This window comes from Lasioglossum baleicum, unplaced genomic scaffold, assembly GCF_051020765.1.
Source record: "Lasioglossum baleicum unplaced genomic scaffold, iyLasBale1 scaffold0021, whole genome shotgun sequence".
NCBI classification, from domain to species: Eukaryota; Metazoa; Arthropoda; class Insecta; order Hymenoptera; family Halictidae; genus Lasioglossum; species Lasioglossum baleicum.
In genome coordinates this window covers 279388-304995 of record NW_027469081.1, presented here as the reverse complement: position 1 = coordinate 304995, position 25608 = coordinate 279388, and the positions used below count along the sequence as shown (strand labels likewise).

The 25608-nt window shown below is 40.5% G+C and overlaps 3 protein-coding genes and 1 long non-coding RNA gene across 13 annotated transcripts in view; 3 read left to right on the top strand and 1 right to left on the bottom strand.

The window, feature by feature from the left end:
• Nucleotides 1-681: 681 nt before the first annotated feature.
• Nucleotides 682-2995, top strand: LOC143219276 (uncharacterized). Its single transcript, XR_013011285.1, has 2 exons — nt 682-1418; nt 1836-2995. It is a non-coding gene; the product is annotated as an uncharacterized LOC143219276 (long non-coding RNA).
• Nucleotides 2996-4036: 1041 nt separating this feature from the next.
• On the top strand, nt 4037-21925 carry Mino (glycerol-3-phosphate acyltransferase mino). Of its 7 annotated transcripts, none has more exons than XM_076445274.1 (13): nt 4795-6035; nt 7483-7859; nt 15950-16068; nt 16375-16553; nt 18223-18378; nt 18461-18855; nt 18945-19368; nt 19508-19679; nt 19754-19938; nt 20038-20448; nt 20522-20632; nt 20707-20899; nt 21024-21925. In XM_076445274.1, exons 2-13 carry the CDS (start codon nt 7798-7800, stop codon nt 21209-21211), a joined length of 2595 nt encoding a protein of 864 aa, XP_076301389.1. In that variant the 5' UTR covers nt 4795-6035; nt 7483-7797; the 3' UTR covers nt 21212-21925. The 7 variants fall into 7 exon arrangements, with proteins under 7 accessions (XP_076301391.1, XP_076301389.1, XP_076301387.1 ...); XM_076445272.1 differs by having other exon boundaries at nt 7365-7859; XM_076445276.1 differs by lacking the exons at nt 4795-6035; nt 7483-7859 and adding an exon at nt 4037-4191.
• LOC143219270 (tektin-3) lies at nt 21622-24948 on the bottom strand. Of its 4 annotated transcripts, XM_076445280.1 has the most exons (9): nt 24371-24948; nt 24160-24314; nt 23822-24073; nt 23118-23350; nt 22930-23039; nt 22706-22854; nt 22396-22618; nt 22065-22219; nt 21622-22001 (listed from the first exon to the last, which is right to left on the bottom strand). In XM_076445280.1, the coding sequence occupies exons 1-9, from the start codon at nt 24416-24418 to the stop codon at nt 21791-21793; spliced, it is 1536 nt and encodes a 511-aa protein (XP_076301395.1). In that variant the 5' UTR covers nt 24419-24948; the 3' UTR covers nt 21622-21790. The 4 variants fall into 4 exon arrangements, with proteins under 4 accessions (XP_076301395.1, XP_076301394.1, XP_076301396.1 ...); XM_076445279.1 differs by having other exon boundaries at nt 22930-23350; XM_076445281.1 differs by having other exon boundaries at nt 22504-22618; nt 22930-23350.
• The window catches only part of LOC143219272 (uncharacterized), a 10755-nt gene continuing 9156 nt past the window's right edge, over nt 24010-25608 (top strand). The window contains exons 1-2 of the mRNA XM_076445287.1: nt 24010-25181; nt 25241-25594. Coding sequence (XP_076301402.1) covers nt 24915-25181; nt 25241-25594 — 621 coding nt within the window. The 5' untranslated portion in view covers nt 24010-24914. The remainder of the gene's footprint in view (nt 25182-25240; nt 25595-25608) is intronic.

Genomic DNA, 25608 nt, shown 5'->3' with positions numbered 1-25608 from the left:
TCGCTCTCCGTGACGGCCATAGTGCTCTATGCTTTTCTAGTGCAGAATGCAGCGGAGGACGGGAAATGGTTTGAAGCATCCCGAAACCTTGCATGAATCCGCCTAGGCACACGTACACGCTGCCCGAGCGGTGAGTGTGTGAGTGCGCCGCGCGGTCCGGCTTTCACGCCTGCTTACAGAGCCTCCCGAGCAGACATCATGCTGCCGAATAATGTAAATTACGCCTCGAAAGCGCAAAAGTAGGCCACTTTTATTAGCTCGCGCCCTAGATTGATCTTTTATCTAGCGATTGTGACTACGTAGGGGTCTCAAATGTGCATTAGCGAGACGAATAACGTCTGGAACTGAACCCTTGCAATCCGCCTAGGCACACGTACACGCTTCCCGAGCGGTGAGCTGTGCTACACACTCTCACTCGAGCACACCAACGCAGCATCATCGTCAGCCGTATAGTGACTTCACGTTTGCGTATGAAGCCTGACTTACCGGCAACATTTATTGATACAGTTACTGCTGTCTCCGCCGAGATGGTCTCTCGTTGGCGCTGCTGTGCCTCTCGACCACGGAGCACCGTGCTCTCGACAGTCTCGACGATTCAACGGTAGAACATGTTCCCAGCTCCCCTACTGGACGGAGCTCAAACTAATTTCGAGGTCAAAAACGGATCTACACCCTTACACCAGACTACCCTGATAACCAGGCCTGCCGAGGGATAATCCTACCTAGAGCTAAGAATTGGCCCGTTCCGAGCTGCGCTATTGTTCGAGTTGCTCAAGGTGGGATTAACTCGATTTTTGCCTGGGATTCTCCGCGCGTATTAGTAGCTATTTTTGCCGTCTAATAGCGGAGGGCAATAGCAGAAGGCAAATTGAAGGCAAATTGAAGGCAAATTGAAGGCAGCCAGCCGGCCGAAGCTGAATTTGTTTAAGAGGGCAGTACCGTCGAGTCGTACTGATGTGATGATGTGATTGGCGAATATATAACAGATCTGGGCGACGCTGGCTCGAAAAACACATGTTGTTAAGTTGCAGCCATTTGCAGCCTGCAACTCCTTTGTCGGAGTGGATGACGTGGGGACTGGAACTGTCTTACTGAGTGTAATTGAGTGTTACTGAGCAAGAGAAGGTGAGAAGCAAAGAGGATTAGTCAGGATTAGTTGGGATTAGTCCTCTTCAGTCCTCTTTGGTGAGAAGCAGCAACAGCAACATGTATTTTTCGAGCCAGCGTCGCCCAGGTCTGTGCAGGTCTGTATAATAAGACAATCCTCTTTTCAACCATTTTCAACCAAGAAGAAATGCGGTGAGAGCAGCACTGTACTCGAGCGATTCACGGGAGGAGTTACGAAGAAAAGCTGATCATCCAGAACCTGTTTATCAGATTTGTCCTGCAAATCATCTTCTGTGTTCGCGCAAGTCAAGGTTTGTAAAAATTTGACTAATAGTTGACTAATAAAGAAAAATAATCAAACTAAATTAAAAAATATAATATTTATTATTTCCTACTTCATTCATTTATTATCCCTTCTGATATTGAGTAGTCTGAATTTAAAATTATTAATATTTAAACATTAAAATAAGTGTATAGTAGTCATACAAAAAATATAAATTTTCTTTTCCGTCGAACGACACTTTTTTTCCATAAACACATTTCAATAAATTTCGAAATTAATGAATTGAAATTGAACTGTAGAGAAAATGGTATGGCAATGCAATTTTTATAGTTTCCATCTCTTGCAATCTATGCAGACAATTTTTATTTCGCATAAAGATCCGCAGTCTAAGAAAAATAACATAAATATGAGAATAAGTAAAATTTGCATGTGCATCTGTGCGTAGTGGGGAGCTGCCGCGCCTGCGCACGACCGTATGCGTTATTCCGAACGACACGCTGATCGTATCGATTGGTGTCGATCGATCTTCTTCCTCGTGCGCTCGATTACTTCGCTGCTGACATCTGCCACATCAGTGCGAACTACCCTCACCGACGATGCGGCCCTGTAAAACGATATTAGCCAATCAGATCAGTAGACGCGACGGTACTGCCCTCTTAAACAAATTCAGCTTCGGCCGGCTGGCTGCCTTCAATTTGCCTTCTGCTATTGCCCTCCGCTATTAGACGGCAAAAAATAGCTACTAATACGCGCGGAGAATCCCAGGCAAAAATCGAGAATTTGGTTATCACCCTGATAACCAGGCCTGCCGAGGGATAATCCTACCTAGAGCTAAGAATTGGCCCGTTCCGAGCTGCGCTATTGTTCGAGTTGCTCAAGGTGGGATTAACTCGATTTTTGCCTGGGATTCTCCGCGCGTATTAGTAGCTATTTTTGCCGTCTAATAGCGGAGGGCAATAGCAGAAGGCAAATTGAAGGCAAATTGAAGGCAAATTGAAGGCAGCCAACCGGCCGAAGCTGAATTTGTTTAAGAGGGCAGTACCGTCGAGTCGTACTGATGTGATGATGTGATTGGCGAATATATAACAGATCTGGGCGACGCTGGCTCGAAAAACACATGTTGCTGCAAGTTGCAGCCATTTGCAGCCTGTTGCAGCCTGCAACTCACTGCAACTCCTTTGTCGGAGTGGATGACGTGGGGACTGGAACTGTCTTACTGAGTGTAATTGAGTGTTACTGAGCAAGAGAAGGTGAGAAGCAAAGAGGATTAGTCAGGATTAGTTGGGATTAGTCCTCTTCAGTCCTCTTTGGTGAGAAGCAGCAACAGCAACATGTATTTTTCGAGCCAGCGTCGCCCAGGTCTGTGCAGGTCTGTATAATAAGACAATCCTCTTTTCAACCATTTTCAACCAAGAAGAAATGCGGTGAGAGCAGCACTGTACTCGAGCGATTCACGGGAGGAGTTACGAAGAAAAGCTGATCATCCAGAACCTGTTTATCAGATTTGTCCTGCAAATCATCTTCTGTGTTCGCGCAAGTCAAGGTTTGTAAAAATTTGACTAATAGTTGACTAATAAAGAAAAATAATCAAACTAAATGAAAAAATATAATATTTATTATTTCCTACTTCATTCATTTATTATCCCTTCTGATATTGAGTAGTCTGAATTTAAAATTATTAATATTTAAACATTAAAATAAGTGTATAGTAGTCATACAAAAAATATAAATTTTCTTTTCCGTCGAACGACACTTTTTTTCCATAAACACATTTCAATAAATTTCGAAATGTAATGAATTGAAATTGAACTGTAGAGAAAATGGTATGGCAATGCAATTTTTATAGTTTCCATCTCTTGCAATCTATGCAGACAATTTTTATTTCGCATAAAGATCCGCAGTCTAAGAAAAATAACATAAATATGAGAATAAGTAAAATTTGCATGTGCACAAAATGTGCATCTGTGCGTAGTGGGGAGCTGCCGCGCCTGCGCACGACCGTATGCGTTATTCCGAACGACACGCTGATCGTATCGATTGGTGTCGATCGATCTTCTTCCTCGTGCGCTCGATTACTTCGCTGCTGACATCTGCCACATCAGTGCGAACTACCCTCACCGACGATGCGGCCCTGTAAAACGATATTAGCCAATCAGATCAGTAGACGCGACGGTACTGCCCTCTTAAACAAATTCAGCTTCGGCCGGCTGGCTGCCTTCAATTTGCCTTCTGCTATTGCCCTCCGCTATTAGACGGCAAAAATAGCTACTAATACGCGCGGAGAATCCCAGGCAAAAATCGAGAATTTGGTTATCAGGGTAGTAAAGCAATCCAGTCGACTGAAAACCACTAAAAACTATCGACTAAATAGTCGATAGTATGTAGCGACTAAATAGTAACTAGTCGATAGTTGAATTTAGTCGATAGTGCCCATCACTACACCAGACCAGCCACCGACGAGATACTATTATATCTCGTCGGTGACCGCATGTTCGCTTTCCTCTGATGATAAATTATCGAAGAATATTATTATTTATAATATGTTATACAGTTATTATGGACTCTTAATACACGATATTATTTCATTGAAAACTGAATTCAACATCTAAATATATATATATTTATACAATGTCTGTTCGAAATTTACAATAGTATGTTGAACGCATACAACAGTGTTACAGTTAATGCAGGATTGTATGTCTCCATAGTTTGAAATATATTTCATAGTGTTTCACGATTAAATAAATGTTGAAAAGTTGGTCCATGTGAATAGAAGAATATTTTTGAAAGATCGTCGGAAGGTATATAAGCTACAATTTACGTATAAATCTAAATAAATAAGTAGTACACTTTTTGAGGGTAGGTTATGTTTTGCACGCTTGTCAATCTGATAGCGAAGATAAGCCAAATTAAATTTGCACGCCCCGTACTCTAACTCTTTTTTATCTCAATCTAAAATTATTTATGACAGAAAATGTAAGTGTTACCGCAATTTTGTTTTAGAACTTAATAATTGTATATATTTCTTGCACAATATGTGATTATTTTCAACATTTTTATGCACGTGATAAAAAATTTCTTATGCAATTATTTAAAACATATTCCGCAATAATTATTACGCATATTAATCTTGACTATCGTAAACCGATGTCTTGGGCATCTATTCACCGTTATAAACAATAAGTTCTTATAATGTATAATACTAAATACGTTTATTAGTACACCACGTACAGTCTTTCATTGTAAAGAAACAGATAATGAAATAATTCATTTTGTTACTAATAATCCAATCGAATGTCGATTGTGAGACTCAGTTGATGGAAAAATGTAATCGTTTTAATGCGTTAAATATAATAAAATTGTCCTATATTCTATACAGTCGAGGTATAGATCATTAGGTATAGGGACTTGAGACCACTTGAGACACCGTGAAAAATGTGCACAGTGCAATCCGCTACGTTCACCGTTTTGATTGTGAAAGCAACGCGTCGCGTAAAGAAGAAAGCGTATTTAGTCCCACACGAAATCGTTGTTTGTTTCGCGAGTTCTCCGACTACCAATGAATCCTTCTATGCGTACAGAGTACAGCCAGAGAATCTTAATGCGGTCCTGTAAATTGACGCACAATAAAGAACCGCATGAAACGTTAATGGCTTTCAATAGGATTAATTTACGGGTTGCATGGAACTAACTGGACATCGGGTCACACCGATTCTGTGGCTCGAGAATGCCATTCGTGTATTTAGAGTTAGAGTGTAAATAGAGTGAATCGTGCGAATACACAAACCCGTTAAACAAGGAAGCTCTCCTCTCGATCGTTCCCGTCACGCGTTCATCATTCCCGTTAAAATGTGAAATTTAAAATATCGAGTGTTTCGAACTCGAAATATTTAGAATGGAACCGGTTCACGCCGCGATCGATCAGTGCGCGTTCCGTGCAATTTTTATTGTTCAAACAGTTTTTCATTCGAGTTGACTTGAGGCTGCAGAAAATTTTGAACATTATGTCTCCTTCCACTTATTTATGTAAGTAAGGAAGGAAGTATGTAATCTTTGTTGCACTATATCTGTAGGATTTTTTCGCGATTTAACTAATAACAATTTTTCGTGAGACGCGATTGGACAATCGAGAGTAACGCCATCGTTTATCCCGAATGGCATTGTCCACGTTCCACGTTGTCTCGCAACCGAGGAGCGCAGTACACATACCGGTCCCCAAGATCGTTTCTGAATCGTAATCTTATCGTCCCTTAAATGACACTGATGGACGGGGTGGTGTGCTCGATGGGAAAGAGAAAAGTGAAAAGTGTCATTGCCGATCAGTCGTCAACGTGCATCGCGGGGAATGCTATTTTGCCCCGTGTACTGTACCACGTGTTCCCCTTGGTGCCTCGGGTTCAGTTATGATTCGACCTTTGCGGTGATCACATCGGTTCGCGAATGAAATCGAAACTGGCCGTTCGGTTCGAGTGATCATTACTTTTCCGTGTTACACCTTTGGTCATCACCAGTCATCACACGGGACAAGAAACGGATTTTCGTTGGTTAATCTCCCCTTCCTGAAAAGTGTGATTCCCCTCCTCGTGGTTCGCTTTCAATTTTCGCGGTTCAACGCAATCGCAACCGCAACGTCGCCGAGCATAAGGTATTTCTTCCCGTCTATCGTGATCATTTTCACAGTAATCACTGGAACATATATTCTACTTATTACGTGCACTAATATTCGACGACAGTTCACTGATTTTTCACCGGAATTTCGAATGAATAAACAGTGGTGTTGCGTTACGTATCGGGTATCAGTGACAGCCCGTTTATTGCTCACTGTTTATTTACATTTAAACGCGTAATCGACGGGAGCTGTCGTGCCGATAACTCTCAGCCGGAAGTTGAAGTTCACCGGAACTTCCTACGGAAAGAATAAATCAGGTATTGACTTCAAAGGCGTTTGACAACCTCTTAGGAAACGTTTTAGCACGATCAAGACAAACGGAAAATTTTGCTGCGGAAAATTCATATCGTTCGATGCCGTATTTTCTCACTACTTCTTTTAGCGGACGTCGCATGTTGCATATGTAGTAACAAGGTCGGGTTGCATACACTTAAAAAGTGTGCTTCTTACGTGGTCGTTGAATCGGTAATTACAAGCGGACCAGTCGACGATTGAAAACACGCCGGAAATCTTCGTTTCGAGATACGGCGACGCCTCGATGTAACTTTTTTTTCATGTATTATATTTTTATTAAGTGGGACCAAATATTTGATTCGCGGAAATTTCGAAATTCTGTGCTTTTTAGTGTGAGAGATCGCTGTGCAAAATAAAAATTGTCTTCGTTGATTATTAGACTGCGGATTTTATGCATTTATGATGAAAATGGCCACGCACAATTTCAAGCCGTGGTCGTATTAAAACGATTTAAGGATACCAGTGTATTAAATGATGAAAGAAATTTTTATGTGGCACCTGTGTCTTGCAAACAACGCAAACATTTTTTATTTTGCATAAAGATCCGCAATCTATTGATTATTAGAGATATTTAGAAGCCGAATAGAAGCTTGAGAATCTAAATGAAAGTAGTACATATTGCTATTACGTTTCCGCAACAGCGACAACGGAGAGTGTAAAGAGTTGAATTTCTCAGAAACTCTGAGGGTGATAAAGAAAAGCAATAAAGTGTATAAGAACCGGCAGTTTATTGCCAGTGTTAGGGTCGTCGCGAGCGAACCGTTCTTCTATCATCTTCACAATGGGGTTCCGGTTGCATGAGTCCGGGTGCGCGGATGCTACCTGCGCGTCACGGTAACGAGTCAGTGAACTGTCCCCAGTGAATATTATTGCCGGATACAGTTCTCGATGTTCAGGCTTTCGGCTGCAAATCGTGTCCTAGTGTTCTTCGACCCACTGATGCAAATAATTCCACTAGGACATTGTTTACATCCGAAACAGCGTTAACAGTGAGAACTTGTTGCTTCGAAGGTCCTTCACGACGAAAGTCGTCGAGAGTTGCTCGCGCGAGTGGGCGCCCTCGCGCGCTAACCGCTCGTCCGACTATAACAACGTGTGCTCTCTCTGGGGATCTATGGATCGAGTCCAGGTGGTACCCCCGAGGAGTACCGAGGTCTTGAGGATCAAAGTTTACGCGATTGTCACCGGCGGAGATCGGGCTGGTTCGAGATAAAGCCAAGAAAAAGAGAGAAAAAAGAAAAACGTACGGAACGGGCCGTCCGTCGATCGAAATCATCATGAGCACGAGCAGTTGAGCACTCGACGCTGTTTCACGGACTAAACGAGCATAATCGCTCGCTCTACCGCGCCGGCCCGCCCACCCTGAAGCCAGTCGTTCGCATTTTCGAACTCGCATTTGCTTTTTTTTCTACTCGGCGAGCGGTGCATCGCGCGATCCACGGCGATGGACGGTCTCGTTGAGATTTTCCTGTTCTTCGGGATCCTCTACTACTTCTTCAACTTCAGGTAACGTAGACCGACCAACATCCGGGGCCGGGTCCGCATGCTAACGAGCTATTAACGATCATTCAAACTCTTTTCTTCTTGCGCACACGCCGCGGAATTTCGGTCACAAAAGAGCGAAAGAGAGAGAGAGCTCTCTCAGCTGATTGAAACGCGATCGGACGATCGCGAAGGGTCATTACACGTGCGAGATTTAGTATATAATCACGCTTCATGGTTTATATCCTCGAATCGCGATTACGTTTCTCGACGAAACAGATGTGTGCCAACAATGTTGCACAACGCTTTGTACCACTAATCGCAATTTGCACGCGCTCTCGATTAGGGGGTTAACCGTCTTGCTTCTTCTTCGCGCGGCCGTTACATCTGCATGCTAAAATAACCGATGCTGTGTTCGAGTCCGATTTGCAACACCTGTAACCATGTCTTCGACGGATTAATTGTAAGACGTGTCTCTCCAGGGTACATATTAATTTCAAAGGTTCCGATTAATTGCCGTAGTCAATGCAATTCGCAACAATTCAATGTCACCATACAGCTTATCGTGTTGCAAGTTTTGACTGGTGACATAGATTATAGGGTAAGTAAGTGCATGCGCTATTGCAAAATGTAGACGTCGAACATGTCGAAATATAGTTTATTATTAAGCTCATCTGGTTTTCCTGTTCATTTTCCGGTGCGGTCATACGTCATTACCAATTCTTCGAATAGATAATCCTTCGTAGGTACATGCGTGTTTCTTTCTATGTATTCTACGCGGTGTAAAATTCGTTTGCAACTAAATACTCCCTTCAAGATTTTATCATTTAAGACTTGGTCTAATGAAAAAGAAGATCCACAATCTGATCATGATTTTCGTAAATATTGTAGTAAATAGTGATTAAACAAATGCGTTCGAGTTGCTGGTAAAACTTCGCATAGGAAATGAGTCTATAGACCACCTTGAACAATTATTAGCATTACATATAATTGTTTTTATCGCCATTCATTGCACTTATCGTCGAAGCATACAACACGGCTTTTGTTCTTAGCGGAAGTATTTCGTTTCCCAGGAAAGTTACAGTGTAATCGTTCGACTGGAAACGGAGTCGATCATGGTTCGATCGGATCGGTCGTCGCAATTTTATTTTTCAGTCGTGCTGATAACGAGTGCCGGGTTGGCAAAGGTTAAAGGCATCGTTGACCATGGAAGCTTGCGTTTCGATAGAAATGCTACGGGCACATCGTACGATATTACCGAAGCTTGTTTTTTTCGCGTATGCATAGTATAGTATACGTAGCACATGATCATCCGAGTCGCGCGGGGTCAGGTTATCACGACGCAGAAACTCGTGTAGGATTCTTGTGAAAGCATTGTACGATTAGGGGATATGTATCTGATGCAGTTGGTGCTGCGAAAAAAGCGAGCAAAAACAGTGAATCCTTTGCTAGTTTTAAAGATGAGGGTCTATTCTTCACGGCTAATAAATTAACCCTTCGGGTTGTGCACTGAGTCTGGCGAACGATTAAATCTCCTGGTTGAGGGGTAGACTCGTTTCCAGGTTGCGAGGATGCGCGTTCTCGTTTCTCGATAATGCACGCGACAGGATTTTTCAGTAGTCAGAAAATGCTAGATAAAAGATCAATCTAGGCCGCAATCGCCCTCAAAAGTCCTATTTTTTTTTACGTTTACGAGGTGTAATTTGCATTATTCTGCATTATACTGTCGCAGCTTTATGAAAATATCTACATGCGCAGTTGTATGCTTCCAAATAATGCAAATTACGCCTCGAAAACTTAAAAATAGGACCTCTCAGGGCGATGCGGCCTAGATTGATCTTTTATCTAGCAATTTTGACTACTAAAAACTCCATCTTTACAGTACATATTGAGAAATGAGAAGGCACATCTTAGACCCTTGCAATCCTGGAAAAATGTGTCTACCCCCTTAAGTCTCCAATGTCAAGTTTGTTTTTTAAGAAACATGGACACTATCGTCGAAAGTAAGTAAACGATATGATCTGTAACGCGATAAAGGCTACCGATTATATCGGAGCGCAGGGGGGAAGAGAAGTGAAAATTCACTGGGCAGTTATTAGATCACGAAGTAGGTGTCGGTCATCGTGAGTCACGAGCATGGAAAAGTGGGTCTGGTTTGCTGAGGACCGGTATTCATGGTTATTAATCGTAATTATCGTGTGACTTCCACTCGAGGTGACCACGGTCACTGCTCACGATCGTTTGCTTGGCACGCGATACACTCTTATCGGTTTGGACTTTGCCGATTAATCTTGGCGACATCTTAGCACGTGCTTGCCATTCGACAACGGTAGTTAAAGGTAGCCGACATAAATCGGTCTTGGTCAATACGTTTCCTTTTCTACCCTTTTACCGACTTATTGTAGTTTTCTACGTGTAAATTGTGGATCAGTTTCGATAAAAAGATTCTATAAAATAGAAATATTCTAGGTCGGAAGAAAAATTTCATTTTAGAATGAAAATAATGTTAATAATATACTTATAGTCATTCCAGATCGCGCGCGAAACCGATCAGCTCGAACGTATTTCCGGTGGCAATAGCTCGTTTCCAGAGGACAGTCTAGTCTTGTTTGTCGATTTCCCTCGAACGATACCGGTTGTATTTTTCATCTGGCGACGGAAACTTCACGATTACACGCTTCTGCCTATCGGGACGGGCCGCTAACATTCAATACTCGTTTATGTAACCGATACTCGATACGTTCGTGTGCACTTAGATCGGCTGCAGATCGTATGGCGCCTGGGTGTTCCTTTCCTCGCCAACTATCTGCTCGATCGCGTCGCAGAACCCGCCACTTATAATACATATTTTACGATATATCGAACGCCTTGATTCCGGTGAAACGTTGTTCTCGAGGTCGTAGCTCAAAAGCGCCGCATCGTGTCAAACGAGGAATAGGATAGTGCAAACACGAAGCCGCCTACCACGATTTAGTAGGTTCGCGATTCTCTATGCTCGACGACACGTTTCTTCCTGTTTACAAATTGATCTAGATCCATGACAACCGCCGGATGTAACTCGTGGGAATATCGATATTCAATTAGCGAGACCGGTGATACAATAGACGTGTCCATCACCTTCTATGTATCTCGTAAGTGTGCTCAACTCGTTTTGTCTAAGCGAGAATCAATTGACACGTTCGTTGTCAAGTTTATATGTTTCATACGACTTTCAACTATTTCATTCATAGAAGCGATTACACTGTCCAACAAATTTCAACTTTTTTTGTGATTTCAATATACTGTTGGGTCCTTCTTATAGAGTTTTTTGCGCTGATTCCGAATCTGGTTTTAATTTTTTTCCTATACGTCCAGTTTTTGAAAATCATGGCTTTGAAAAAAAAACATATTTTTCAACTTTAAACAAATATTGTGATGTTATTATAAAAGATATTGAATTGTTGTTTACAGCAAACGATTCTGTAGACTTTCCTGAATACAGTGACAACCAATATTAATACATTATGATTGTTTAAACATGTTTAAACAATGATTAAAGACGGAGATGCACCACTTTTGCACCAATTTTTGCGGATATTTTCGAATTTATCTCAAAAAATAAGGGTCCAGCGAAAAATTGAACTATACCACGCGAAAGAGCAGACTTTTATCTTGAGAAACCCCCCTGTGAAGTTTGCATGGTCGACGTTTTTACCGAACCAGAAAGCAAAATATCTTCGCCCGACATGCGTTGACGCCAGTGGTGCTCTTCTACTAGCGCGGTCGTTCGTCGGGATACGGCGCGGCGCGCTGCGGTGAAACGGCGCGTGGCTATAAGCGCGCAATTATGTCAGCTTACTTAAATGTAATATTTTATTAAATGTTATACTATTGTTATTTATTATTTATTAGTATATTTATTCAGTATAAATTATTTTATGTATTGTTTAATGTTAGTCTCTCGTTTATAGTATATTTCATACAAAAAATACCTTCTGTAACAAAAAAATAATTTATTCACACACTACACTATTACACTATTTACAATGCTAATATATATGTGTACACTATTCAGATATAATACACTACTAAAATACATATATTATATACAGAACAACTAAAATACTATAAATAACTATAAATGTTTTTTATGAAGTTTTATACGTAGCAATGCAGATTTGAAATGCTTGACACGACTGATTTCAACAAACACAAAGCCGAAACTGAACTCTGGCATCAGTTTTCTTAAGAACCAACACGATACATATTTTGAAATAAATGATGGTCTACGGACAACGGAATACATACAATGTAAGGAAAGTCTGCAATGCGGTGACTGAAAAATTTTATTTTCAGTAATTGTCGTCTTATCTATGTATTGTAATTATAGTGCCAATGAACACTCGAGATTCTTCCGAGTAAAATAAGTCCAAACACAATATAAATGGGACTATTTTTATTGACTTAAATACATAATTAAAATAGTTTGCTCCATATTAAATCGATATAGTGTATTATATCTGAATAGTGTACACATATATATTAGCATTGTAAATAGTGTAATAGTGTAGTGTGTGAATAAATTATTTTTTTGTTACAAAAGGTATTTTTTGTATGAAATATACTATAAACGAGAGACTAACATTAAAAAATACAAAAATAATTTATACTGAATAAATATACTAATAAATAATAAATAACAATAGTATAACATTTAATAAAATATTACATTTAAGTAAGCTGACATAATTGCGCGCTTATAGCCACGCGCCGTTTCACCGCAGCGCGCCGCGCCGTATCCCGACGAACGACCGCGCTAGTGGAAGAGCACCACTGGCGTCAACGCATGTCGGGCGAAGATATTTTGCTTTCTGGTTCGGTAAAAACGTCGACCATGCAAACTTCACAGGGGGGTTTCTCAAGATAAAAGTCTGCTCTTTCGCGTGGTATAGTTCAATTTTTCGCTGGACCCTTATTTTTTGAGATAAATTCGAAAATATCCGCAAAAATTGGTGCAAATGTGGTGCATCTCCGTCTTTAATCATTGTTTAAACATGTTTAAACAATCATAATGTATTAATATTGGATGTCACTGTATTCGGGAAAGTCTACAGAATCTTTTGCTGTAAACAACAATTCAATATCTTTTATAATAACATCGCAATATTTGTTTAAAGTTGAAAAATATGTCTTTTTTTAAAACTCCATTTTCTCAAAAACTGGACGTATAGGAAAAAAATTAAAACCAGATTCGGAATCAGCGCAAAAAACTCTATAAGAAGGACCCAACAGTATATTGAAATCAAATTTGGTGTTGGACAGTGATTATTAGTAGATTGCGGATTTCTATGTAAACTAAAAATTGTCTGTATGTATCTCCTTTAATTTGCACCTAACTCATTTTTCCTGTGAATGCATAAAATCCGCAGTCTACTAATAACAATTGTTAGCTACTCGATAATGAAGTCCTCGCATTACGGTATGTATATCTTAATTCGTTACAGTTATTTCACGAAAATAGTTTTTAAGTGGCAAGTAAATGGTCTCTTATCATCGGCTCGAGATAAATATAATACATAATACGTTTCGCGTATTTCCACGACCTACAGCAACGGCCACTCGAATCGGTCTTGGAGAATGGATTTGACTTGCAGAGGATGTTGAAAAGAGCCTCTAAATTAACCTCGCACTCGTTGCACTTCAACTTGTGGACCCGTTGTCGCGTACCTCTTTTCTTTTTCCCGTCCGAGCCTATTCCACGGAACAATGCGAATTACTCCGTCATCCTAAGAGCCGTGCGAGCCTAACGAAGAGTAACTTCTTGCACTTTCGTGTCCACGGTCATCCCTGTCTGTACTCTGTACAGTCCCACTGTATACATGTATACATATGTACAGGGTGAGTCCGAAGAAACAGAACACTTAAATATCTCCGTTACTTTTCGTTGTAAAAAAAAACTTCTTAGGACAAAGTTACACTGTTTGAAGGGCCATATGTAACGGTGTAAGGGAAAAAATTTTCGAGGTCATTTTTTATGAGATTTCAAAGTCATCGATATGTTTTTAAATGGAATGAGGCATTTTTTAATACATCAATCGATGCAGCTGGGCATTCGTAAAAAAAAGTACTAACCCATGTATGTCGAAAAGTTAGCAGTTCAGCAGATATTTCAATTTAAATAACTCTAAAACACCAGTAATGTCGTACTTACTGTCGCACGATTTTATGCATTTATGACAAAAATGGGCAGCTGCAATTTGACACAGTGCAAAGATTGAAAGAATTGTGAATAGCATCAATATATTATTTTCGTCACTGTTTTGTTGCTGAAACGATCGGTTATTAGTTATTACCGAAGGCTTCATTCCTCAATATGTAATTCCTGGCGACAACTGCAGTTGCGGCGAACAGCTGCACTCATCATTTCGAACGTAGTCAGCATGATTAAGAAGTCATCTTGCTTGAGTACACCTTTAATCAGTCGCTCAGGAGAAAGTTTAGATTTGATAATTGGTTTTGCGTGTCGGTATCTTTCGGTGATAAACAAAGGCGCGAGAGATCGATAGGTGTACAGAGATATCACATTGTTGTATTTTTGCAAAACAATCATAACTGTTGATAAATTATCGATTATTATCGGACGACGAATTCCGCTTCTTCGTTGATTTTACAACACGACCGATCTGTCTTTATCGAGCTCGGCGCGGCGCACAGTACACCCGATCGCCGATCTAGCTGATAAAAATTCAGAAAACCAGCGCGACCAAGACACTGTTTACGCGACAGAACAAGTACGGCTTTTCACCCCTCCCCCCCCCTCTCATAACTTTATTTAACAACAAAAACTTAATAACTTTATCATTATAACAGAAAATATAATTATAAAAAGTGAAAAATCCAGACATTACGGTCATTACATGTTCTTTGACATAGAAATTGAAAAATTCCTCATTGTCAAATTATGGACGTATGCATATGGACCTGAAATCGGTAAAATCTAATAACGAAATAATCCACAAAGGATGAGCAACCATATTTTTGAGGGTTTGATAGGTTCTTAGCAAGTTATACTTAATTATCGAAGAAATTAATTGACTAATTAAAATAATGGATGGTAATATATAATATAATATAATACTTACGTTCCTTTATGTACTCCATAGTTGGTGAGAAAGGTTTAGTTACTCAACGTTTAAGAGAACACTACTAATTGTAAAGATTTCATTAATACTCTGATACTGGGGGAGGATTAGCAGGTGCTTCATTGTTTACTAAAAACCAGCTCAAGGTCCCTTTAGCCAAGTACATATTTGTTATGTTCCGAGCTCTGAAACATATAATTCAACGTCACACAAGCGTTGGTGCGCAAAGTCCAATTATCATTTTGGGACTTTTGAATATCTAGATGGGCGATCGGCCGCACTGTGCGGCGGTTTCACGCCGCAATTGAATCTCTTAATCTTAATCTCTTGGCTGACCTTTGCTTTTCACGGCCAGATCGCTAGTATCGATCGATATTTCGATCTTTTCTCATTTCATTCTCTTGTCACTCTCTTTCGAAACCTTTATCACTATGCAACTCTTTAAGCTCAGACATTTCCGCACTTCGTGCCATAAGTTGAAAGCTGTAGCGATTTCGAGAATGAAGTAAGGGAAACATTTCGTAGGAATAATTTTAAGAACGGACAACTATGTCAATGGGCCTGATCATTCACCGAGACCCACACAGCAGCTTCTTCGTTGCACGGACTTACCGTTGCACTCGAACGCATCCTGTCGTGCAATCGACCCGAGGGGACAGGTTTGGAAAAAGAAAAACCGCATCCGCTCCACTCAGAATTGCACTCGGCTGTATTGACTCGTTAAATGCATCGGAGATCGAGCGTTAATGATGCTCGATTGCGTTCGGAAGCGCATCACCCGTGAAATTCTTCTCGAATTATATCCGTGATTGTCCGTCGAATATCATGATGGGGGATCGTCACTACTTGCTAGTCATCAGGAGTTATGCTACAGACAAGCTATGCTAAGATCATTCGGAATTCACTCAAAGTTCTTCGATAACAAAATTGTTTCCTAAGAAAAGCTAGACCTTGTTCCTAATAAGAAAGAAATGTTTTCATTTCTAATTGCAGAGCGAACACCATGGTGGATGTATTATCAACGCGTCTGCAGGAGGTGTACGCGAAATGGGAGAGTAGAACGGAGGTGAAGAGAAAATCGGAGCCGACCACCAATCGTTATTCTGTTGGAGGTAAGTTCTAAACGCTATCCACGTCTAACTCTGCATTTCGATTACCATCACACACAGTAATTGTTACCACAAGAATATCTTGAACTCTCTAAACGTTGCTTAAACCTGTTCAAACTTTGATATTCTTCATTCTTCATGAAAGATGATGCTCGATCTTCATCATTTTTCTGAATGCCAACAAAAATGCTAGGTCAGTCTGTGCCGATCGCTGAAACGCAAAAGAAAGTGTGTTGGACAAACGAATTTGTTGGACGGTGTAATTATATCAAATGATTTGAGTTTTAAGAGGAACATTGCGCGTTTCAGAACTTCGCCGGACAGGCTTGCAGCTGCACAGGCGGAAAATACAAGACAGAGAACAGTCGAGAAAAGTTCGGGAGAACTCATTGTTCAAGATCAAAGAGACCGAGCCCTTGATTCCTCTGGTGAAAGAGAAACCCTCGTTCTTGCGCTACTGCTGTCGTAGTTGCACTCCGTCTTCTCGAGTGAGTTTTCTGTAAAGATAGGACACTGATTGCTGAAACTCCGCGAAAGATATATTTCAGAATGATTCTCGGCTTTTTTAACACGTTGATCGCCGTGCCATCCACCTTTTTGCTGGCGGAATTAACTTGTTAGATGATAGAACACAAGTGTACCGATGAGCAACTAATAGAAATGTCTGCATTCTATTAAATACTAGGTAGAGTAACAAATTCAATGATTAGACTGTGGAGATTTTATGTATTAATGGGAAAAATAGGTAGATGCGAAATGTAATTGTGCGCCGAGTTGGCAGTCAACGTGTAGAATGAATTTAGGTAGTTTGAAAGAACGCTGTTCCACGTGTCGCTGGGGAATTATTATAGATCCACTGTTCTGTACCGTACGATCATCCCCACCACCAGTGATACTGTCAAAAATGTCAGAGCCAATAGATTTATTTAGATTGTAGTATCCGAATTTTCGAATAGTTGTCTATCGATTGTGTCAACATTATGTAACATCGTGATAACAGTTGCAATATTACTTGAAAAGCGAACACTGTCGTTAATAGCGGGTAAACTCGACGGAGACAGCTTAAAAACGTCGACATCGCGTGTTCGCGTTCACATTCCTGTAACACTAAAAATATATTTAGTCGAGCTTCTTGCAACCATCGCACGCGCAAAATTCGGAATATTGTGGTTCTACACGTGCGCCCAGTCTCGAGCTTAGAATAATTCTGTTTCATCTGTTCGAAATAATTGCGAATAATTATGAGTCTTACAAAAAATATTATAACTGTGTTGATACCGTGATTGATTGATTTGCAAAATAGAAGAGAATAGTGCGGCTCGTGTGCTTCGATTCGATCAATGAACATCGATTTATCCTGCAATCAAATTACTTAATAGCACACGTTGTTTGGTGTAGTTTGAATTTCAAGCACCGCGCAACGAGCAAATCTCTCGTTACCTAATTAACACCGCCATCTTTCGACGCGCATTTAATTACGTAACCGCTGCATCGGATTCTGTCAATTCCTTTGATAACTACAGCAATTGTAGCCGCGCTTAATTGCACGACACACATGCACAAACTGTTTCATTGCATAATCTTGTCGTGTGTTTCACTGCGCGGTGTTCGAGTACAATAACGTACGGTTTACGACATAACGGTGATAATTTTTTTGTCAGTGAGTTGATACATTGACGACGGCGAAGTATACCGTTGAGTGCAATGTACCTTTATCGGATGTGTAATCACGGCTGTTAATGGCAATGTACCGGCAATAGAGAGAGAGAGGGTCGATCAATTAGTCTATCAAATTATTCAATTCGAGAAATCTGATTCAAACTGACCGGAGTCATGCAGCTCAACGAATTCTTGGCGATATTAATAAGGATAAAGAACGCGCGCATGCGGTGATACGAAATTATTTTAGAATATAAGAGAAAGGTCGAAAAATGTATGAGGAACCACGTAGAATTTTTTCACGATGGTTGCGTATCATCATTGTACGGGGATACCCCGAAAAAGTGAGTTGGAGTACTATCTTCGCCGCGTACTTTATTTAACACTAGGTGTAGAAAATTAATTTATTTAGCCAGTTTTAAAATAATGAGATATTGGAACTACTGGTCCCGTAAATAAGAAAGTACATCAATTAATTTCGTGTTCGTATTGTTACAGGATTCGTTGGTGAACAATATCACCAACCAGCTCATGCCCTTTGGCTTGAACATACTAGTAGTTAATTCAGGACCCACGTTGTTCTCGAAAGTGTTCAACTGCATCTCGCACGTTTGCAGTCGTAAAGAGTACGATTACTCGAAAGTCACGCAACTGGTACATAGAACGAGCTTTTCAGAATTTCTATGTTAAATACCGGGATTATAGTATACACATTGTAGAAAATATTTATGTTTAGGTCCTGAACGACGAGAGATTAGAGGAAGCGATCAAAATGACCGCTTCGGAAACTGTGCACAACGAGGGTTGTAGCGATAGCATGGCTCTGACCAAAGCAAAGGAGAGAGCCAAAAAGATTCTACTCGATATGGAGAGCAGAATCAGCAACCTTTTACTTAAAATCACTGCTTGGGTCTTGTATAAATTACTGCCGTGTTTTATACAGTCTGCGGTGGTATTGCCTTCACAAATCGAGATGCTTCAGAAGGCGAACGAGACCGGCCTTCCTTTGGTGTTCCTTCCGTTACACCGCAGCCACTTAGATTACATCATGATCAGCTTCACTCTATTAATGAACAACGTTAGGAATCCATTGATCGCGGCCGGAGATAATCTAAAAATCCCATTGTTTGGGTACGTTGCAGAAGAGATAGATATTCGTACACCTAATAGACTCTGCTAAGCACACCCGGTTTAACATTAACCATTATTCTGTCGAACAGGTGGTTACTGCGGGGTTTAGGCGCGTTTTTTATAAAACGTCGGATTGATCCTGCGGTGGGCCGCAAAGATGTTCTTTACCGCGCCACTCTTCACACGTACATCATGGAGAACTTGAGAGCGGGCCATAACATTGAGTTCTTCATAGAAGGTGGCCGAACAAGAACTGGCAAACCATGTATGCCGAAGGGTGGCATTCTAAGTGTGATCATCGACGCGTACATGGACGGGACTGTGGAAGACGCTCTGCTAATACCTGTTACGATGAACTACGAACGTCTCGTTGATGGGAATTTCGTTAGAGAACAGCTAGGTCAACCAAAGAAAATGGAAACCTTTAGGTCCACGATTGGAGCCATATGGGAGACTCTAAAGGGCAATTATGGGATCGTCAAAGTTGATTTCTGTCAGCCATTCTCTCTGAGGGTAAGCTGTCGGCTGTCGGTAGCAATATTGTTCAACAGTGGGCTGGAAACTGAATTTTGCCCGTGAGAAACAGGTTTCCAGCCCACTGTACATCGGTTGGATCAAAGTATTTTTGTTAACTCGATTGTTCGATCGATAGGAAATGTTGAACTCGTTTCAAGCACAGCAGAATAAGTTAACCGTCAATAAAACACCGCCCACCGAGAGAACTCTGAAATATACAATGTCCAGTTCGTCGCTCTATGGTACAGACGTTATCGTGGAGGAGCACCGACAATTAGTGGAGAGTATCGCGCGACACGTTGTATATGGTATGAGAAGAACGAAAGAATTGATTGATTATGATTGCATTGAACACTGTTAAATACGATAAAATATTTACTAGATTGCTCTGTCTCGACGCCCGTCATGTCCACCAACGTCGTTGCATTTTTGCTTTTAAACAAATTCCGTGATGGCTGTACTTTGGACAAATTAGTCGAAGCATTTGACTCGATCAGACAAGATTTGGAGACTCGGAAGAAAGACATCGCGTTCTGTGGGGAGAGCCTTGATGTTATCAATCATGCTGTAAGTGCAAATGACTTTCTAATAGTGTTCCGTTGAGACAGAATAATATACGATTCGTATAAATTTTGATGGATCATACGCTGACTAAATAAATTTTAGATGGATATTCTGGGGCCCGGATTAGTGCAGCAGCAAAGACAAGAAATCACCGAGGTGGTCGATGGCCAATTAATGAAATCGGGCTTCGTTACCGCAATCCGTCCTATCGCGATCCTACCAAACGTGATCGAACTGTCTTACTACAGTAACACGATGCTTAATTGTTACATTATGGATAGTATAGTAGTGTCAGCTCTGTACGCTGAATTGCAGTCACAGATCAACGATCCGGTAGCGGTTGCTCAAAACAATATCACAGTATCTCAGGATCTCCTGGTTCAGAGATCACTTAAATTATGTGATATTCTTAAATACGAATTTATATTTTGCAAACCGTGCCAGGACTTGGAACGCGTCATCGTAGAAGCTATAGAGAATCTCTCGTATACTGACATCATTATGTTACAAGAGGTGCGTATACCGACATATCATTATGTTACTAGCCTATGTTAACAGCCTATTAACAGCGCGAATTATTTTCCAGCAAAATTGTTTAGAAGATGAGGCGTGGAGCAGGAGGTACGCACAGAAGTTCGACGATAGTTCAGACGAAGAATACGCGATCAAGAATAGGTCTAAGAAAATCGAGTATAAAGTAAGAATACGTTTCGCATAGCTGAAAATATTTTTCAATGAAGATTTTCATTTTTATTTTGGATTTTGTTGCAGCTAAGTTTAGTACCGGAACACGCGAAACGCATGGAATTTCTACATACGATGCTGCGACCGTTAGTCGATACCTATACGTTCAGTGCCTTTACACTTAAGAAATTAGTAGGACGATCACTTACCGAACGAGATCTAGTCCAGGAAGTTTTAGCCGAAATAAAAACGAATTTAGACCGGGGTATAGTAAATTATGGTGAGTATCAACAATGAAATCTAAGCAAATAACAGAGAGAGAGAGAGAGAGAGAGAGAGAGAGAGAGAGAGAGAGAGAGAGAGAGAGAGAGAAGTAACGCGGGATTAATTTGTTCGTAAAATAGGGGAAAGCTTAAGCGTTGATCCGATAAAAAATTCGTTGAAATTGTTCGAAAAATGGAACGTTCTGGAGTGCCACCCGCAAGAGAACATTAAACTATTCTATCTGAAGGATGAGTACGACAGAGATTCCGCTGTAACGGGAATCTACGAAACGATAGCAGCTTTCAAATGGACCCGAAATGTAAATTAAAAAGAAAAAAGTTACCGAAAAAATAACGTCTGTAATGTGCTACTCTTTTATATGAGATATTGTTGTAAAACCTTGTATATAGTGGTTTCAAAACGTTAAGTAAGATATATAAGTTTAAGGAAACTGTGTTGTGTTTTCGCTGCACATTAGAGTATGTAAATTAAAAAATTGACAAGCTCTGTAGATAAATCTCTTGCTAAATATTTTTACACAGTCATCGTGTTGTACAGGTAAACTTAATACTTCAGTTATTCATTCTACTGCGCGTACAAAAAATTTTATATACATGCTCCATGTGATATAACTATACAATCACCATTAGATTATTATGAATTTATAGTTACTACATTAATAAAACTAATCTTATATATAATAATGGTTTTTGGGTATCAGTAAATTTTTCATTGATATTTACAAAAGATACGTACTAAAAGAAGCAAAACTATTTTTATTATATTTTTATATAAAAATGATAATTTTATACGAAATAGTTGCGTTCGATGTATATTATTAGAAACAAATAAATACTGTGTTAAGAGACTTCTAGTTCTATACATATACAACAATTAGAAGCATAACTTAGAATTTAATGACTGATGAAATTGGATAGGTTCTTCTCATGCCCATGCACTTTTCTCTGTCAATGAACAGCGCATCGATTTTTGATTTCAGATCTGTCTCGAGATTCGATCTAGTGCGTAATAGTTGTTGATGCTGTGCTTCAAATTTCTGCAGCTTCAAATTCATTTCGTTTATCATTGCATTTATGGTTTCAACTTCCTGGATCATTCTGTGAATCGAAACCATAAGATTATAATGTTCCAAGAATACGCACCATAGAATTGTTCTTTACCTGAGCTGAGCATAGTCTTTACACAACTCTGTTTCGGGCCTATGCGTTCTGCTTTCGAGACGGGTGTGCGCAACTTTCAGGGCTGAGCTTTTATCTGCAATGGCTTTCTGCATTAGTTGCAAATTCTTTTCGATCTCGAATACCTCTTGTTGGATCTGTATCAATCAATGCAGCATTTTATATGTAGCATTATCAGTAGATTACGGATCTTTATACAAAGTAAAAATTGTCTGTATCAATTGCAAGAAGCAGGAACCAAGTAGTAAATGCATAAAATCCGCAGTCTAATTATAAGCATCTTATTGTTAGACGAAGCGTTGACTTCAATTACTTTGTACAAATGTATCTGTAATTTTTCTTTTGCTTCAAGCATCTCTGCAGCCCTTCTGTCTAGCGCATTATTCGTAAAGCCCCATGCTTCCCACATTTCATTACCAACCGCGTTTATAGCAATTTCAATGTCGCTTATCAACTGACTAGACTTTCCTCTTTCTGTCTGTGACTTTTTCACTACGTTGTTGGATGCTTCAGCCCACGATGCAGCTTCCGTGACACTGAATAGAAAATTTAGTTTACCAACTACAATCCAGTCAATTTGATAAATGCAAAATTCGTAGTCTAATCGCGAGCTATGCTACTACCTATTATCATATTTTTCAATGCCGCTGTAGTACTGCAAACCGCGGCTAAAATTATTCATCTGATGACAAGTGATATCAATCCCCAATGCAGTCTCTTTGTTCCTTATGTCAATCTCTAATTGATTCTGTACCGCTCTACTATTTGTAAGCTAAATAAGTATAAACATTTTCTATAGAGCATGATATTCACACACTTTTACATAAGCTTGTCAACTTAAACGTACTTGATTGACACACTTATCTGTAAAGTTCTCTAACTTGTTCTGACAATTTCGGACCACTTCTACCTCTTTCAGAAGAGCATGTTCAGCCTGATCATGTACCAAGTCAGAGCCTGTTTGCATTTCGTAGTGTACAACAAAATGAGAGAAATAACAATATAAAGAAGTGATAAATCTCGAAATTCGAAAACCTGTTCTGGCCTCGCGGTAGTATAAACATTCTTGCGCAATGTGCAACTGCCCTTCTAAGTTTTGTATAGCCGTCTGCAAGTTCCGTCGGCATTCTTGCATCTTTGTGTTTGCAATTATTAACCGTTCTAGTTCCGCGGCCACTTCGTTCCTCCAGAATGTCGTGTCTGTGATTCTTTCTCCCAATTTTCGACCCGTTTCCGTTTGACCATTTAGCACTTTTTCATCGGCCTCTCTAGGACCATCATCAAATTATAAAAATATAAAATATCACCCTTCTTTTCCAGGATTGCAGGGGTGTGGGATGTGTCTTCTCATTTCTCAGTAATGCAAAGGTGAATTTTCTCAGTAGTCAAAATCGCTAGATAAAAGATCAATCTAGGCCGCGATCGCCCTGAGAGGTCCTATTTTTAAGTTTACGAGGCGTAATTTGCATTATTCGGAAGCATGAAGCTGCGCATGTATAGCTATTTTCATAAAGGTATAATACAGTATAATGTAGAATAATGGAAATTACGCCTCGTAAACGTAAAAATAGGACTTTTCAGGGCGATTGCGGCCTAGATTTATCTTTTATCTAGCACTTTTGACTACTGAAAAACCCCATCGCGTGCATTATCAAGAAATGAGGAGGCGGATCCCGCACCTTTGCTAATCCTAACCTAGAATAAGTAGTATAGCTAATGCAGATCTGTAATGATTTTACCGCATCATTCGAACAGTGTCCTGGCGCAAGTTCTCCGAATAATTTCGATTGCTGTTTGATTCGTTGTACAGATTTATTTGGTTCTGCACCCATTCGTACGGCCCGTATCTAGTGAACAGTGCAGCTCGAGCTGCATGCGCAGGATTTCGATCGAAACCGGTCACCAGGTTTGGAAATCGCAATGGTTCGGTGGCCATTCCGTTCGGCATGTAACAGGTTTCGGTCAGCATATTTGTCATCGGTTGCGCGGGTCTAAATCGCAATAAAATAATGTTAAATTCTTTTTAAAAATCCGATTTGAAACGGGGATGTTATACATGGCTCGCGGAACTTCTTACAAGGAAGCAGCTTCTACCGTTTCGTATCCCATAGTAGGCCGCCATGGGTGAGGTTTCGGGATTTTATAAAATTCACCAACTCGAACAGGAACAGGTGGACCAGCTATTTGTTCCATGCACGGTAACGCGCCTACCGTGCTCCAAGGTTGGAGTTGCTAAAATTAATTCGATGAAAACATCCATACACGATTTCAAGCTGTGGCGTACGAACCGAGTACATAACAGTTTCTCTCTTCTTCTCGCTTTTATTGCTGTCCATGTTTGCTTTACGGTACACGAACACACAGTCAGAGAAACCAGAATATTTAACGAACAAAGATTTCCTTGTCAAATCACTTGCGGTTTAATTTGAAAAAGGTGACTCGGTTTAGGTTCAAGAGGGAACTTTATTTGAAAACCGGAAACAAACTCGTCACGTGACGTCTGTCATATGATTCCAGATCTAGTCAGGTGCTCCGTTGCCTTCTGCTCGATTGTAGGTTGATCCAGTGTCGCCAGATCGGGGAAATCGAGGGGAATACAGTTAGCCCCCACTTCTAGCATTATCGGGTGAGTCACGTGACATTGTCAGAGATGCGCAACAGAGATGAAATGCGTCACATGACCGGGCCGTGGTGGAAGCATGGTAAAATGGCGTGGTAGAAGTGGTAAAGTAGAGTGGGAGACAAGTCTTTATCTGGCGACACGGCGGCTGACTGGGCTGATCACCATCACCACTCGTTTGACTCGCCCAAAATTATTTCATCGGAAGCACCATGACACGATACCGTAGTGTTTTAAATGTAATCTTCATGTTAATCATCCCTGCTCAAATTTCACCGTTGTACGCGAACAACGCGGTGCCTGTACTAATATGGGGTGGTGCGGGCTCCGATTCAGAAAGACATTCAACAAATCCGTTCACGATAACGCCTCGCAAAGAATTCGAGTCGTTCCTGCACGAGAAGCTGGAGGACTTGCCTCCTGTGGTATTCTTCGTGACGCATAATCTCTGTGTCGAAGATTTAACCAAGCACAAACAGGTTAGTGTACGGGCGACAGCTCCCAAAAATCCTTTACTTAAAAATGCTTTCTCTTTTAGCTTCTTCATTGGATTGTCACTGGCGACTCGTACTATTATTTCCCCGCAGTCGAGTCGGCAGTTAACGTTATCGAAGATTTGCCTTCTTTTAGTACGATCTATGGAAAGTATTCGAACGCTACATCCAAAGTGCAATTGATGTACACGCCGATCAGCAGTTTAGACTTTGTACAGGAGATATACGATACGCTAAAGGAAACTAGTCCTAATCTCACAGCTATTCTTACAGGAATGGTGTGTTCTTACGGACAATCCAACCGCGTTAAAAGAGAAGCTAACAACAACGTTACAGGTCCTTTAACTGTGATAACAGGACGAGCACTTTTGTATGCCAGCGAACCTTTGCAATTGAAGGTAATCGTCGCAGA

What these genes read in the sequence shown, in the direction of transcription:
- Mino (XM_076445274.1), top strand. Translation starts at nt 7,798, where the DNA reads ATGGACGGTCTCGTTGAGATTTTCCTGTTCTTCGGGATCCTCTACTAC. An exon ending in ACTCGAAAGTCACGCAACTG is followed by an intron (nt 18,379 to 18,460) that starts GTACATAGAACG and finishes ATTTATGTTTAG; the next exon opens with GTCCTGAACGACGAGAGATT. An exon ending in CTAAGAAAATCGAGTATAAA is followed by an intron (nt 20,633 to 20,706) that starts GTAAGAATACGT and finishes ATTTTGTTGCAG; the next exon opens with CTAAGTTTAGTACCGGAACA.
- LOC143219270 (XM_076445279.1), bottom strand. Translation starts at nt 24,418, where the DNA reads ATGGACAGCAATAAAAGCGAGAAGAAGAGAGAAACTGTTATGTACTCG. An exon ending in GACACTGTTCGAATGATGCG is followed by an intron (nt 23,351 to 23,821) that starts GTAAAATCATTA and finishes TGATGGTCCTAG; the next exon opens with AGAGGCCGATGAAAAAGTGC. An exon ending in ATTGAAAAATATGATAATAG is followed by an intron (nt 22,619 to 22,705) that starts GTAGTAGCATAG and finishes TTTTCTATTCAG; the next exon opens with TGTCACGGAAGCTGCATCGT.